Source organism: Vigna unguiculata, chromosome 4, assembly GCF_037176805.1.
Source record: "Vigna unguiculata cultivar grain cowpea cultivar isolate G323 ecotype 2 chromosome 4, ASM3717680v1, whole genome shotgun sequence".
NCBI classification, from domain to species: Eukaryota; Viridiplantae; Streptophyta; class Magnoliopsida; order Fabales; family Fabaceae; genus Vigna; species Vigna unguiculata.
In genome coordinates, this window is record NC_140795.1 from 15,301,808 (window position 1) to 15,317,292 (window position 15,485).

The 15,485-nt window shown below is 35.2% G+C and overlaps 1 protein-coding gene across 1 annotated transcript; it reads left to right on the forward strand.

Moving 5' to 3' along the window:
- The first annotated feature begins 1,902 nt into the window (after positions 1-1,902).
- Positions 1,903-5,034, forward strand: LOC114180992 (glyceraldehyde-3-phosphate dehydrogenase, cytosolic-like). Its single transcript, XM_028067299.2, has 11 exons — positions 1,903-2,030; positions 2,242-2,342; positions 2,483-2,598; positions 2,679-2,778; positions 3,295-3,441; positions 3,527-3,587; positions 3,671-3,768; positions 3,923-4,065; positions 4,163-4,246; positions 4,393-4,482; positions 4,720-5,034. The coding sequence occupies exons 1-11, from the start codon at positions 2,000-2,002 to the stop codon at positions 4,760-4,762; spliced, it is 1,014 nt and encodes a 337-aa protein (XP_027923100.1). The 5' UTR covers positions 1,903-1,999; the 3' UTR covers positions 4,763-5,034.
- Positions 5,035-15,485: the final 10,451 nt, after the last annotated feature.

A 15,485-nucleotide genomic window follows, 5' to 3' on the forward strand; every position in this document is an offset into this window, starting at 1 on the left:
ATGAAGAAATTTCAATAGCGTGAGTTACTAGCTTATCTCAGTACCTGATTGATCAAACAACCTAAAAGAAAATAGTTTATGTATTTAACATCAACTATATCATCATCCTTCAATCCATAATATTCAATCATTTCCAAAGTCTTGTTGCAGATGACTATTCTACCCCAATCATTCCTTTCAGTCCTGCAAAAAATACTGATTTGATAAGTTGTCCAGATCATTGAGTAGCCTGCAAAAAAAAAAATAGTGATTGATCAATACTACATCAAAAATTAAAAAGTTGATGAAGGTTAACAAAAAATTAAAAAGTTGATGAAGGTTAACAAAAGTATATATCCATACTAAATGCTAAATTCCTATAATACCTTTATAGTCAAAGCACTTCATTATAAAAATATGTTGCTATATGAATTGCAATAATTGAGCAAACTCAACCAGCCGATTACTTAAATCATCCTACAAATAAGGAAGATCCAAAAATTTCAGCAGGTAACACGAATTAAAAGTTTTACCTCAAATGATATCAGTCAAGAAGTTGCAAAACACGAAAAACCCTAAAAAACACAAAAAAAAATAAATAAATTAATCATCTAAACACATGCTAAAAACATTCAAAAATATATTCCAAAAAGATTTTACACTTTGAGTGTATGAAAACCATCAAACATGAAGAAAAAAAAGAAGAACAACCAAGAAGCAACTACAAAATTAAGAACTTTAAAATTTAATCATCTAATAAGCACATGCCAGAAACATTCAAAAACCATATCCCAAAACGTTTGTACACTTTGAATGCATGAAAGCCATCAAACAGGAAGAAGGAAAAGAAGAAGAACCAAGAACCAACAAAGAAGTTAAGAACTTTAATAAATAGAAAAAAGTGCATTCATCAAATCAAACAATAAATCGTAAAATGTACATTCGACATGTTATTTTAACACCCAAACACCATATCCCTAGCATTTCAAATGGCTAGAGAAAAGAAAAATACGCATATAGATGAATGAAACACTTTTGTTGAAGAGACCTCAAAAAAAGGTTTTCTACAAAGGTCAAATATTTGAAAGCAGAGTCATTTGCAATAGTGGGAAAGTTGAAAATACATAAAACTCAAACCAAGATATGATATAGTTGTAAAATGGTAAGGACAAAATTGGGAGACAGGAAGGATTTATAAGTCAATCACCAACAATTCTCCTCCATCTTATAAATGGGAAACCTAAAATGACAATAACCCAAATAGCTATTTTTGTTTAAAAAGAACAACAATGGACAAAATAGTAAACTCATGAGTACACAAGAGGGAGACGGGAAAAAAGATGAAAAGAGGGGTAATTTTACAGAAAAACCTTTAAAAATGACATATATCAATCATTTAAATTGGGGTATTTGGATCAATTTCAGAAGTCTTTGCTTTTATATATTTTAGATTAAAAAATCTTATTATTTTAAAAAGTAAAACTAAAAGTAAATGAAAAATTAAAAATTGATAAAAACAAATTTTAAGAAACATTGGCGTAAAACATTTAAAATTAAGATTTAAAACATAGATTGTTTTTAAAATTTTAAACTTAATTTCAAGATGTATAATTAAAAAAATTAATGAAGGATGTGGTATACTTATATAGAAATTTAGGTAATTAAAAAATTAGATTTATATTATTACATGTTTTAAGACACAAAATTTTCTTTTAACTTTATTTTTAGTTATGGTGAATAATTTTGTAAGAAACCGATTCTACATGAAAGTTGTTAATTTTTTTTTTTTGTTTGACAATGCAAGTCTTTGAAACTTTCTTCCGAAAGTAATGGAAGTTTCTCGGTGCATGACACACAAAAACTTACCTTTATTTTCCTTCACACACCTTCACTCAACAATTTACATATATATAGCTATGAGCATGTTTATTCACCACTGTCACTTAATTTTCTCAATTCATTTTCACTGTCTTTTATTCTCCTCTTTTCCTTGTGTCAACTAAACCATAGTAGAAATATCATGGCGCAGAAAACCAAGATTGGCATCAATGGTATTCTAATAATGTCATTTTCTTTCTTTTTTCTTAATTCTTTTTGGATTTGTGTCTCAAAAACCTTCTCAACATGTTGATAAAGAGAATGCTTATATCAACAATTATAGCAATGAAGAAAATTGTAGAAACTTGTTCATATTGTTGTACCTTGGTAATAATTAATAATATGTAACTAATGTGTCTGTGCTCTTTCTTTGTGGTGATGAAGGATTTGGAAGGATTGGTCGTTTGGTTGCTAGGGTGGCCCTACAAAGAGATGATGTAGAGCTTGTTGCTGTTAATGACCCTTTCATCACAACTGATTACATGGTAAATGGGTTTAAGAATAGCAATAAAAAGAGATTCTGATTTTTTTTCAACTTTGATTTGTATACCCACCATGTGTTCGTTAAATTTATCAAACCATAATTAGTTTTTGTAAGTTAGTAATTTGGAATTGTTTTCTACAGGCTTACATGTTCAAATATGACACTGTTCATGGTCAATTCAAAAACTGTGAAATTAAGATTAAGGACAGTAAAACTCTTCTCTTTGGTTCTAGCTCAGTCAATGTGTATGGTATAAGGTATAGTTTCTTTTTATGTGTTAATTAAGTTGGATGTGGATGCAATATCTGAGACTAAAATTGTGTTGTGATTTTATTAGGAACCCAGAGGAAATTCCATGGGGTGAATCTGGAGCTGATTTTATTGTTGAGTCCACTGGAGTTTTCACTGATAAAGACAAAGCTGCTGCCCATTTGAAGGTTTCTCATTTTAATTATGTTTAGTGAAACAACGAAGGGAAAATTTTACTTTGGCAAACTTTCTTAGTGTGTTTGGTTTTACTTTCAAATTTAAATGTTATTTTAGGAAAACAATGACAAGTTCAAGTATCTAAAAGATTTTTCTGTCTGGTGGATCAAAATTTTATGTTTAATACAACTAACTAGTGCTTAGGATAGAAAGATAAACAAACAAATGGCTTCACCTACAGCTTGTTTCTATTTAGGAATGATTATATAAAATCAATTTCATTCATCAATTTTACAAACAAACATTCAATTGCAATCTGACACAGTTTCATGATCTAGACTTACAATGATAAAATTGTTCATCTTTACATGTATTTGTCCAAATTTTCCTTTGAATCTTCTTTTCAATGAAACCATATTATTGCGGAAGAATATTTCATGAACCAATATTTTAATTTTTAATGTCTTAAAACACTTACGATATTTGATCAGTTTTCCTAATTGTTTGGCCATGTCATTTCATCTTAGGGAGGTGCAAAGAAGGTTATTATTTCTGCACCAAGCAAGGATGCTCCTATGTTTGTTGTTGGAGTTAATGAAAAAGAATACAAGTCTGATATTACTGTTGTTTCTAATGCTAGTTGTACCACCAACTGTCTTGCTCCACTTGCAAAGGTAAAATTTTATAGTGTATTGAATCAAAGATCCTCATTGCACACAAACAAATCCAAGCTAAGTGACAATGTCCAAATATATTCAGGTTATTAATGACAAATTTGGAATTGTTGAGGGTCTCATGAGCACTGTTCACTCCATTACCGGTAAGTGTATATATAGTGTTTTACATTGTTTTTGGTTTCATATGATTCATTATTTAACCAACTTGTCTTTTTGCATTACATAGCCACTCAAAAGACTGTTGATGGACCATCAATGAAGGATTGGAGAGGTGGTAGAGCTGCTTCTTGCAACATCATTCCTAGCAGTACTGGAGCTGCTAAGGTATCTAGTAATGTTATATTATTATCTTTGTATATGTTATATTTACTAAAGTATGCTCCTGTTAGTTTCCTAATTTGTATAATCTTCATATATTAGTTTTGTATCCACAACATTTTTTCTTGGAAATAACAATGTTTCTTTTGGAATTGTTTAGGCTGTTGCTAAGGTGCTTCCAGCCCTTAACAACAAATTGACAGGAATGGCTTTCAGAGTTCCAACTGTAGATGTTTCAGTGGTTGACCTCACAGTTAGGCTTGAGAAAGGAGCTAGTTATGATGAGATTAAAGCAGCTGTGAAGTGAGAATAATCCAAATTTTCTAGATTGAGAAAAATGTGTTTTTGTTTATATTTTGAGATGCAAGTCCTCATATCATATATTCATTTTTCTTCACAGGGAAGCATCTGAGGGAAGTATGAAGGGAATCCTTGGTTACACAGAAGATGATGTTGTGTCTACTGATTTTGTTGGTGACAGCAGGTGATGCAACTAACATGGTCAAGTGTTTTGTTTTCAGCTTAGTTAGGAGAATTTAGCAACAAGGACTAACAACTAATTGTTTGTGGCTTACGTTTATAAGGTTGTTGTGTAATAAATCTTACCATGTTGTGATTATATACTGGCAGGTCAAGCATTTTTGATGCAAAGGCTGGAATTCAATTGAACAACAACTTTGTGAAACTTGTCACTTGGTATGATAATGAATGGGGCTACAGGTAAAACACAGTTCCATGCCTTGAAAGTGTTTATCATTTTTCTTTGAAACCACACTAAGATATATATATAAACAACTCAAACTTTTGATGGAACAATCTTACTATTGTTTAGACAGGAACTTCTATAAAGTTGGTTTAATAATCACATAAATGCAGTATTTAATACAATATTCATAGTGATAATGTTTTTAACATATCATAATTTCCATCTAAATTTCTTTCTTTCTTTTTTTTCAGCACACGTGTGGTTGACTTGATTCGACACATGGCTTCAGTATAATGATACAAGGAATTTGCTCCAAACCTCAACCTTTTGCGGCATTAAATAAAATGAATATTGATATAAATGAGCTACGAGGACTTTAGTTCATCATTCGGCTGATTTTTCTATCATAAGTAGTAGTATTTGAAATATTAATGTAACAAAAGTTTAAGTGATTGTTGTCTATGACATAGAACAACCTCAACTTTAGAATATTGTCGCCGATGATAGTTTTAATTGGTAATTTCTAAGTTAAGTTTTCTTTGGCATAAGAATTCTAGAAATTTTGTAATTTATATTTATATTAATAATATTAAAATTTTGAGAGATTTTTCTGGTTCATATGTATATGGTGCTCTTTATCCTCTCATTAAATTTATTAACATTGTCTCTTATAATCAGACATCGTAAAAAATCATAAGACTACACATAAATTTATCGACATCAATAAATATAAGCAATTAAATTTAATGTCAATTTATAGCATTAAACTAACCCAAAAAAATAAGTAGCTCAAGCTGCTCAATGTTAATTAAAAGCACAACATTTAAATGAGGTCGATGAAATATAAGATATGAATGTTGGGAAATACTTCTCTTCAAAAGAATTTAATTTACACGCATCCATTGACTTGATTGTTTGATAAACGTGAAAATTTATGACATGTAGAAAATGGATAAAAGTCTACTTATTTTGCCAATAGAAATTTGTTATAAGAAAAATAAATTATAAGTTTTTTTAACGTAAAAAGATAAATAAAAATAATATTTTTTTAAGATTTTGGAATAATAAGAAAGGACATAATTCTTAAAAAGAATTAAATTAAGGATAATGATAAAAATAGAGATGTAAATTTATAAAAGAAAATTTGGAAATTTTACTAAATTTTTCTATGTAATTTACCCTTCAATCCAATAAGTTGAATTTGTAAGACCCACTTATTTCTGTCCTAAAAGTTTAAGGGTCCAGCCCCATCTGTTGGGCCTAAGGTTGGCCCATAGGGTGCCTAAAACCCCTAAAGCCATAACCCTCTCATTCTACCCCATTTCGCAAGATCCCTTCCCCTCATACACTTTTCTCTCTTTTCAGAGTTCTGCTAGGGTTTGAGCTAGTTCCTCTGTTGACTGATCGAACTCTACTTCCAGTTCTACAAGTTGCCACGTTTTGTGGTGCTCTCCTCCTAGTGTTGGCACGGTTTTGCTAGCGTTTTCCAGGTAAGGGAAGCTAAGGTTTATGTTTTTAATTTATTTTGCCAATTTTTGGTCTGTTTGTATGGCTGTGATGCTTGAATGAGTCTGTTGGTCGAATAAAAATGTATGGTGTGCGAGTATGTTTGATTGATGTGGCGTTACTCTTTTTTTTCTGCACTGCACACTTTCGTAAAATGTAGGTTCCTACTACATTAACCGTGGATCGAGCTGAAATTTTAAAAGTGATCCTTAACACATAGTTCTTGACTTTGATCGGTCGGATCTTGAATCGAAGCTCTGTAGTGAGAGCGGTTTTTATCGCAAGGTCACTGTAGTTTGGTTGTTGACAACACTGCACACTTTTCATAAAATGAAGGTTCCTACTTTGTTAACCGTTGGATCGAGCTGATATTTTAACAGTTGATCCCTAACACATAGTTCTTAACTTTGACCGGTCGGATCTTAAATCGGAGCCTTGTAGAGAGAGAGCAGTTTTTATCGCAAGATCACTATAGTTTGATTGTTGATAGCATTGACCTTTGTTGCTTGCTTGGTGCATAACTTTCTTTATAGTTATTCAATTAAGTTGGTTATTGTTTCATTTGGTTCTTGATTCAATCATATTTAATTTGAATATAAATACAAAACTTTTGGAGCTTTACACAAGCTGCAATTTTATTTCTAAAAATTCCAAAATTGTTTGCATAATGTGTTGTTAAGTTGGATTGCTATGTTAAAGCATGAGATAAGTGAATATGCATGAGTAAAATGACTTATGGGTTGTGAATGATGAGTTTGGCATGATCTTGGTGTGTAATGAGTATGGGATGGTTGGTTATAAAAGTGACATGGAATTGGTATGAGCAATAATGTTATATTGGAACATGATGTTGGTGTGGTCAGGACATAATTCCATGATAGTTTCGTGGTGGTGTCCAATTGGTCAGGGCGTAATTCCATGGAACTCTAGGTGAGATCTCATGGTGGCGCCTCATTGGTTAAGACGTCATTCCATGTTGGTTGTGTGGTGGTGCCTCATTGGTTAGGACGTAATTCCATGACCCCTGTTAGTGGGAGTTTCATTGTGGTGTCTCATTATATAATTTAGTAAGGATTCAAGGTAAGAATTGCATCCTGACACTCTAAAGAGTCAATGAGTCTCACGTAGAGCGTACTGACTCAAGTGGTGAGAGTAGCAGGAGGCCTGAAACACTTTAAGGCTAACCTTGTGTGTGGGGGATGAAACACTATAACAATTAGCTCGGTATAGCATTAAAGGTCACCACAAGTGCAAGCATCCGTTGAATCCGACTAATTATATGTATCCAGATAACTCTTGTCTTGAGTCTTAGTATATTGTTTGCGAGTCATCACATGATTGGTTGATGTATGTATCTTGGACTGTGAATATGTGTGCAATTGTATGTTAAAAATCATTTTCTACTCTAGCTTACCCTTTCTGCTTGTTTGTGTTCATGTGTGTGGTTTCTCCTTTTGCGATGATCATCAATTTATTGATGTGAGCAGATGCGAGAACTTCCCGTGGTCATCAGGATAATGGAGGTTCCACTGCATAGCCTATCTGGGCTGGATTCCGCTCATCTTAATTTTCTTTTAGAGCTATGGTCTATGTATTGTCTTGTCATTGGACTTTATTTTGAAATACTGTTGATCCCTTATTATACTTTGTTACTTGCATCGTGGTGTGTCCTAGTTCATCCTGGTTTCTTTTGGGATAACTGTAAGGAGTAGCGTTTATACTCCAAGTCCTTGCTTACTATATTATTCAGTGTAATGTTTCATTTAATTACATTATTATTTAAATGGAACGTTACAAAATTCAATAATTCATAAAATTGATTTAATTTTAATTCTTTAATCAGGACATTCTTAGATTGCTTAGAAGATATGGTTTTGTGAAATTTGTTAAAGAACAAACATTAAAGACAATTATATATATATATATATATATATATATATATATATATATATATATATATATAATAAAAATTATGAAATTGTAATTTGGTTATTTAGGTCAAACAATTAACCAAATAGCCAAATAATGTTGAAAATGAAAAGATAAATTATAGGAATAAGATAATTATACAACCTTAAGACTAAGTGTTTAATATCTCATGAGTTCAAAACTAATAAAAAAACTAAAACACTCGAAGCTCATTGAGTTGTAAGGTGTCGGTTAATACCTAAGTACATCCTTGTACTTCTTTTTCAAAATTAATCTATAACAAAAAAATATGTAAATTGCGACGGTTGTTTTTGTAAAATACGACGATTTTAACGATCACAATTATGTTTGCGGCAATTTTACTAACTTATGTGGTGGTTTCAAGAGAATCGTAGAAACAATTGTTCTTTTTTTTTTTTTTACATTGTACACTGTGGCAACTTCATGGGGTAAATTGCGGCACTTATAATTTTATAATTTTATAATTTTATAATTTTATAATTTTATAATTTTATAATTTTATAATTTTATAATTTTATAATTTTATAATTTTATAATTTTATAATTTTATAATTTTATAATTTTATAAGTAATAACTAATTATCTCTAGTAGTTTTAACTTGTCTTTTCAACTCCTTAACTTAGTTTTCAAAAATCTATTTATAGATCACTTAACCCATTTCGAAAACAATCTTTTTGAGCATAAGAAGTTTAATGTTTTGATTGCAAAGAAACTGTCTAAGTGATTTCGAAAAGGGGATTTGAAAAACCTAGTGTGGCTAGAGCTATAACTTTCAACAAGCGAGTTTTTGGGGGATTAAGTGTTGTTGTTATTAGGAAAGTTGTTCAACCTCTGTGTGATTTAGAGAAAGTGTTATACATCTCTTGTGTCTTTAAGAGATGTGTTCTCTAAAGCCTTTACTCTCTTATTTAATTGTACTGTGTTTATTTTAGTGATTTAGTTAATCTCCTTGTTTAAAAGATTAATAACTAGACATAGGGTCTTTTTGATCCAAACCAGTATAAATACTTTATGTTCATCTTCTTCCTACTCTCTTTATTAATCTATAGTTGCTTTAAACTAAAGAATCTTTTAATTTAAACGGTAAATTTTGGAAAAAAAATTTAAAAGCATAATTTTTATTAATTAAACCAATTCACCCACTCTTGGTTTTTGTCCACACACGAACATTCCACTGCACAATTCTAACAATTGGTATCAAAGCTTGCTTTGTTGAGGGTGATTTTATTAAGGGTTAAATATGTTTTTGGTCCCTTAACTTTCAGTGAATTTTGGAATTAGTCCATTTTGAAACTTTGGACCAATTTAGTCCTTCATCTTTCGGAATACGTGGATTTAGTCCTTTTAATCAAATTTTGTTAGGTTTATTTGATATTTCGTACGCATTTTAGGATTGTATTTGAGTTGTTTATACTATTTGACACATTTTTGCTTTAATGTTAAGTCAAATACTATTGTGAAACGCGCTTGAAATGTCAAATAAACTTTACAAAATTTGATTAAAAGGACTAAATCCACGTATTTCAAAAGATGAAGGACTAAATTGGTTCAAAGTTTCAAAATGGACTAATTCCAAAAATTCACTGAAAGTTAAGGGATCAAAAACATATTTAACCCTTTTATTAATAGACCTCCACTTTTTGCTTGTGAAAATGACCCCTTTTGGAAAGTAAGGATGCAAATAATATAGATGACTAAGATGATAGAGAGCTTTGAGTACCAGTCAAGTATGGTGATGCTTTCTCAAGAAAGAGAATCATCTGTTGGTAAGGGTAAGGTCTTGTAAGAGGCTTGTGCCAAGCCAACATCACTGAGAAAATGATAGGTGCTACTCGGAAGCATTGTTTGAGGCTTTGAGGTGTATAAAGCTTATGAAAGGCTTGGGGATAAAGAGTTAAAGAGGGTAGTGACCCCAATGTGTATATAAGACGTTCATCTCTTGGTGAAGATGAGTAAGATGATGAAAAGCTTTGAGGACTAGCCAAGTATGGTGGTGTTCTCTCAAGAAAGGGAATCGTATGTTGGTAAAGGTAAGGTATCATACGACTCTTGTGCAATGTGAATGAGCAAAAGGGATGTTTCAGGTGTGGAGGTTAATCGGGAGAAAGGATTGTCCCTAGGCTGAGGTGAAGTGTTTCATATGCCAAAGGGAGAGACACATTGCTAAGAATTAATCTCATATGGAATGCCATGCTAGTGTTGCTAGAGCATAGTCATGGAGGGAAGGAGGGGGAAAGGCATTAACCACCTGGATGGGTGTTCACAATGAACGGGGATCTGAAGTTGCTAGCCCAAATAATGTCATTCAAATGTATGTTATGTAAAGGGTACTTGTGTTAAGGTTTTCTTGAGTTGGAGCAACACAATCTTTTATGTCATATGCAAGTGTGGATGAGTCAGGATTTCTTATGAAGGAGTTGGAGCTGATGATATCTAGTCCAATTTCAAGTCAATAAAAGACTGCTTTGGTCTGTGTAGCATGTTTGTGGTGATTGTAACACTCCTTTTGAGATACCACGTAATTTTTTTTTAAAACATAAAACATATCCTCTGGTACCATCCTATTAAATAGAAACTCCACCATCCATTTTTATCAAATTGACCCGGTCAAAATAGTTATCTGAAACAACTTTACTCATTAAATAAAATATGGTTCATCCAACCAACTGAATTAAATTGTAAAAATAGGACTTCATATCCAATCTTTCGAGTGAAAAAGCAAAGCCACTACACTATTACATTTTATTTCAAAAAACCTTTTAAAAGGTCAAAACAAAACTTCCCCACTACACTATTACTATACAACATGGATAATACAATATAGTTATATGCGAAGTAGTACATGTGTACTATACTAAGCAGATATAACTGATATAAATAGATACTCAGTCCTAGTCGCCAACCTATAGTCCTATTTTGAATAAATTATTGATTAACTATATAGGAAGATGATATATACATAGTGGTTAAAGCAACATACTTTAAGCATATCACATATGAGTGAGGACCGCCTACTCCAAACTTAGGAAATAATAGTTAAACTCTCATAATCAAGTCATAAGCCTGATATTTAAGCCTTGATCGGGCCCACACAAACCCAAAGGAGGCCTAACAAGCCCAATAAAGGCCCAGCATATAATCTAGGTAATCTATAATTAATACTCTATAAATACAGATAGACCCCATCAATTAAAGGTGCACAATTCATTAATACCAAAACTAATATTTGACTTTTAAGAGCTCTTGCTAACTTGATCGTTGGACTCCTTTTCTGCAGGTAACCTCCAAAATGTTCAATCCGGCAATAGGACATGAAGACATACCCAGCAAAAATGAAGATTATTCGTCCAAGAGATTCGAAGATTGGGTAAGAATTGATTTGTATTCACTGATACTTTATTATTATTTTCACAGGAACAATTGGCGCCCATCATGGGACATGAGTTAGCATCTTACCAAAAAAATCCAAGAATATTTGATGATGTTTTCAAGCCACAATAGAGTTGGCATCTTGAAGGAGCTTGAAGCAAGATCTAAGGAGGCCGCAACAAACCAGTCAGACCTGGCCACCATCCTAGAAAGGCAGGCCAAAATGTACCAGGAGTTCGCAGACTTTAAGAAGCCTTAATGAGATGGAGGCGCTAAGACAAGAGAATTGGCTGCTCAAAAGGAAGATGCCATGCTAAAAGGCAAGGAAAAATAGGTTCAGGTGGAGTCCAAAACCCTTGCGTGTCTGCCAATTGAAGAAGAAAGTGAGTACAACCCAACTCCCAATACCTTCACTACAAACCATCATACGTCTATTCTCCCAACTCACCCCACATTTGTGCCTCCCAGTTACCACCCTACCCCCATCCAAACCGTCGATAGGCACCTCATAGCGGCAAACCCGCACAAACGTCATCACCCCTTTATTGACGGCATCACCGAAACTCCCCTCCCTAGCCAGTAGGAAGCATTCACACTAGAGCGATATTATGGAGACACAAACCTCGATGAGCATGTTAAAATCTATGTCACCCATGTCGACTTGTATACAAGTGAAGATGTCGTCATGTGCAAGGCTTTTCCCACCACCCTGAAAGGGCCGACCCTAGAATGGTTTACATCCATCCCTCTATATTCCATAGACTGCTTCGACACCCTCTCCAACCTCTTTTCTACCCAATTTGCAAGAAGCCACTCTCACCAAGCCACCTCGCTGTCCCTCCTCAACGTCAGGCAAGAACGAGACGAGACGCTTAGGACATTCATTGACCAGTTTAGCAAGGCGGCCCTCTGAATCAAAAACGTATCTTAGGACATCATCCTTCAATGCATGGCATTAGCCCTTAAACCCAGACCGTTTACAAATAATGTCTGCCTCCACCCCTCACCACCATGCACGAAGTCAAGCTTCGTGTAGCGAATTACATATATATGGAAGAGATGAAGACATTACGAACTAAGTTCTACACTAACATACAACCCACCGATCGAAAGCTAGAAAAAACCTTCTCATGGACGGACCTAAGGCCTAGAGAGCGTCAACCACCACGATATTCACGGTATGGGCCGCTAAGCGTCTCACGCTCTTGTATCCTTGAAGAAGCCCTGCAAACAGACCTCATTCCCCCCCCTCTCGAAAAACTCCCAACCCGCCTAACACAGATATGACCAAGTATTAAAAATATCACTACAATAATGGTCACACAACGGATGAATGTAAAGCATTGCAAGAAAAGATCGAGGAACTAATATGCTTCGAACACCTAAAGCGGTTTATAAAGAGAGAAGAAAAAAGCAGTTATCGGCAAATATATAACCGGAGAGCAGACGCAGGCCGCCAACGTGATCAAAGGGATAGGAAAGACAAGCGCAAAGAACATCCTTTGACACACACCGATATCAACCCTGCTGATCGAACCCCACTCTACGGAACAATAAACACCATAACAAGAGGCTTTGTAGGAGGGGGCGCAACCACGTTAGCTAGAAAGCATCACCTTATAAGCATTCAGTCTGTCAACGCGATAACCCACGCGCATAGACGTCGAAGGATTCCTCCCATCATGTTGACAGACGCAAATTTCCAAGGTACATACTAGGACCAGAATGACCCCATGGTCATCACTATGGAGCTCAAAAACTTCGCAGTTAGAAAAGTATTGGGGGATCAAGGTAGTTCTGTTGACATCCTTTACTGGACAACATATCAAAAGCTGCAACTACCAATCGAGGCCATGATCCCGCATGACGAGCCTATATACGAATTCTCCAGTGAAAGGATTTGCACACGCAGATACATCGACCTACACACAATATTCCAAAAGGGAACCAGGTGAAGACCATCCATATTCGCTTCATAGTAGTCGAAGTGAACACATCCTACAATGTTCTTTTGGGAAGACCATCCTTGAACGCTCTAGGAGCAATGGTGTCAACTCTCCACCTAGCCATGAAGTTCCCTTCCCCGTTGGGCGACATCATCACCATCCACGACGACCAAAAACTCGCACACAAATGTTATATTGCAAGTCAACGGCCAAAGGAGTCGATTCTAACTGCCAACAACATAGAACGAGAACAAGGAGTAGGCGTCTCCTTGACAAGAGAAGACCTTGACCCAAGAGTAGGGTGTGATTCACGGATTCAACCGGTCGATGAAACCAAAGGCCTTGTGGTCGCACCAGGAAAAACTCTCCAGCTAGGTTTAGGTTTAACTAACGGCAACCAGGTCATAATCGAATCAACATTAAAGGATAACACGAACCTCTTTGCCTGATTCGCAGCAGACTTACCAAGGGTCGACTCTCAAATAGTCATCCACCGGTTATCAGTTTTCAAGGAAGCACATTACGTCTCTCAGAAGAAAACGAAGTTGGGAGAGGAAAGATAGCTCACAGCCAAAGTTGAAGCGACGAAACTCCTTGAAGTCGAGTTCATTGATGAGGCCCAACACACAACATGGCTGGCTAACGTGGTCCTTGTAAGGAAACCCAACGACAAATGGCAGATGTGCGTAGACTACATTAATCTCAATAAAGCCTACCCCAAGGATGCATACCTGCTACCCAATATCAACCACTTAGTGGACAGAGTGACAAGAAACTGAGTACTAAGTTGTCTAGACGCCTACTCAGGCTACAACCATATACCTATGGCCCCGTTTGACATGATTAAAACTGCCTTTATAGAAAAGACTAATGGATAAGGTTTTTCACCACCTAATGGGCAAGTGCGTCAAAGTGTATGTTGATGACATGGTTGTAAAATCGCCTAGCCATTTGTAGCACTCCAAGGATTTAGTCGAGGTATTCACAGCACTACGAAAGCATAACCTCAGATTTAAACACAGAAAAATGTGTCTTCGTAATAGATGGCAGCAAACTCTTGGGGTTCATGCTCACCCATCGAGGAATCGAAGCAAACTCTGAAAAGTGCAGTGCAATAAGTGAAATGTGAAGTCCAACAACTATTAAAGAAGTGAAATGGCTGATAGGTCGGCTTAAAGCTATATCCAAATTCCTGCCCAAACTAGCGGATAAAACACGCCCCATCATTAATCTTCAACGAAAGTTTACCAAGTTCTCTTAGGGGGAGGACTGTGAGCGAATGTTTCTAGATTTAAAACAAATCCTGGCATCCCATCCTATTCTACGAAAATTTGATGTCGACTTCTCGTTACTAGTATACATCACGGCAACAAAATGCATGGTTAATGCCGCCTTAGTACAGGAAGCAGGGGGCGTCCAACACCCGGTATACTTTGCCAGCAGAACTTTACAAGATCCAGAAACCAGATATTAGATGGTAGAAAAGTTTGCCCTATCTCTGATAAATGCAGCAAGGAGACTTAGACCCTACTTCCAAAATCATCAGGTCATTGTCAAAACCGACTACCCAATCCAGTAAATTCTTCAGAAGCCTGATTTAGCAAGGAGAGTGTCATCATAGTCCGTCAAATTATCAGAATTTAATATATGCCATGAACCGCAGGGACCCATCAAAGCATAGTGCCTATTAGACTTTGTCAACGATCTGCAACATGCACCAGATGGGGACCTATGGACCTTATATGTTGACAGATCCTCTAATGAGAATGGAGTAGGCATTGGCATCATCCTAGAAGGCCCAAACCAGATCCTCATTGAAAAATCCCTCCATTTTAACTTCAAAACCTCTAACAACCAGGCTGAATACGAGGCTATCTTGGTCGGACTACTATTGGCACGAGAAGTAGGAGTTCGCCGACTAGCCTACAAAATTGACTCCATGCTTATAGTTGGACATCTCAACGATGAATACCAAATTAAGGACCCCATGCTACTCCATTATTATCACTTGGTCCGGGATATCATGAGCTCTAGCTTTGATGAGATCACTATACAACACATACCAAGAGGGGACAATACCCGGGCGGACGCTTTATCAAAACTGGCAAGCACTACAAAAAAGGGAAAATACAAGTCTTTATTACAACAAACGTTGACGGCACCATCAACGGCCAATACCTGTATGAATTTGCATACCAACGACAACAACTGGATGACACCATACAAACAATACTTAAAAATTGAC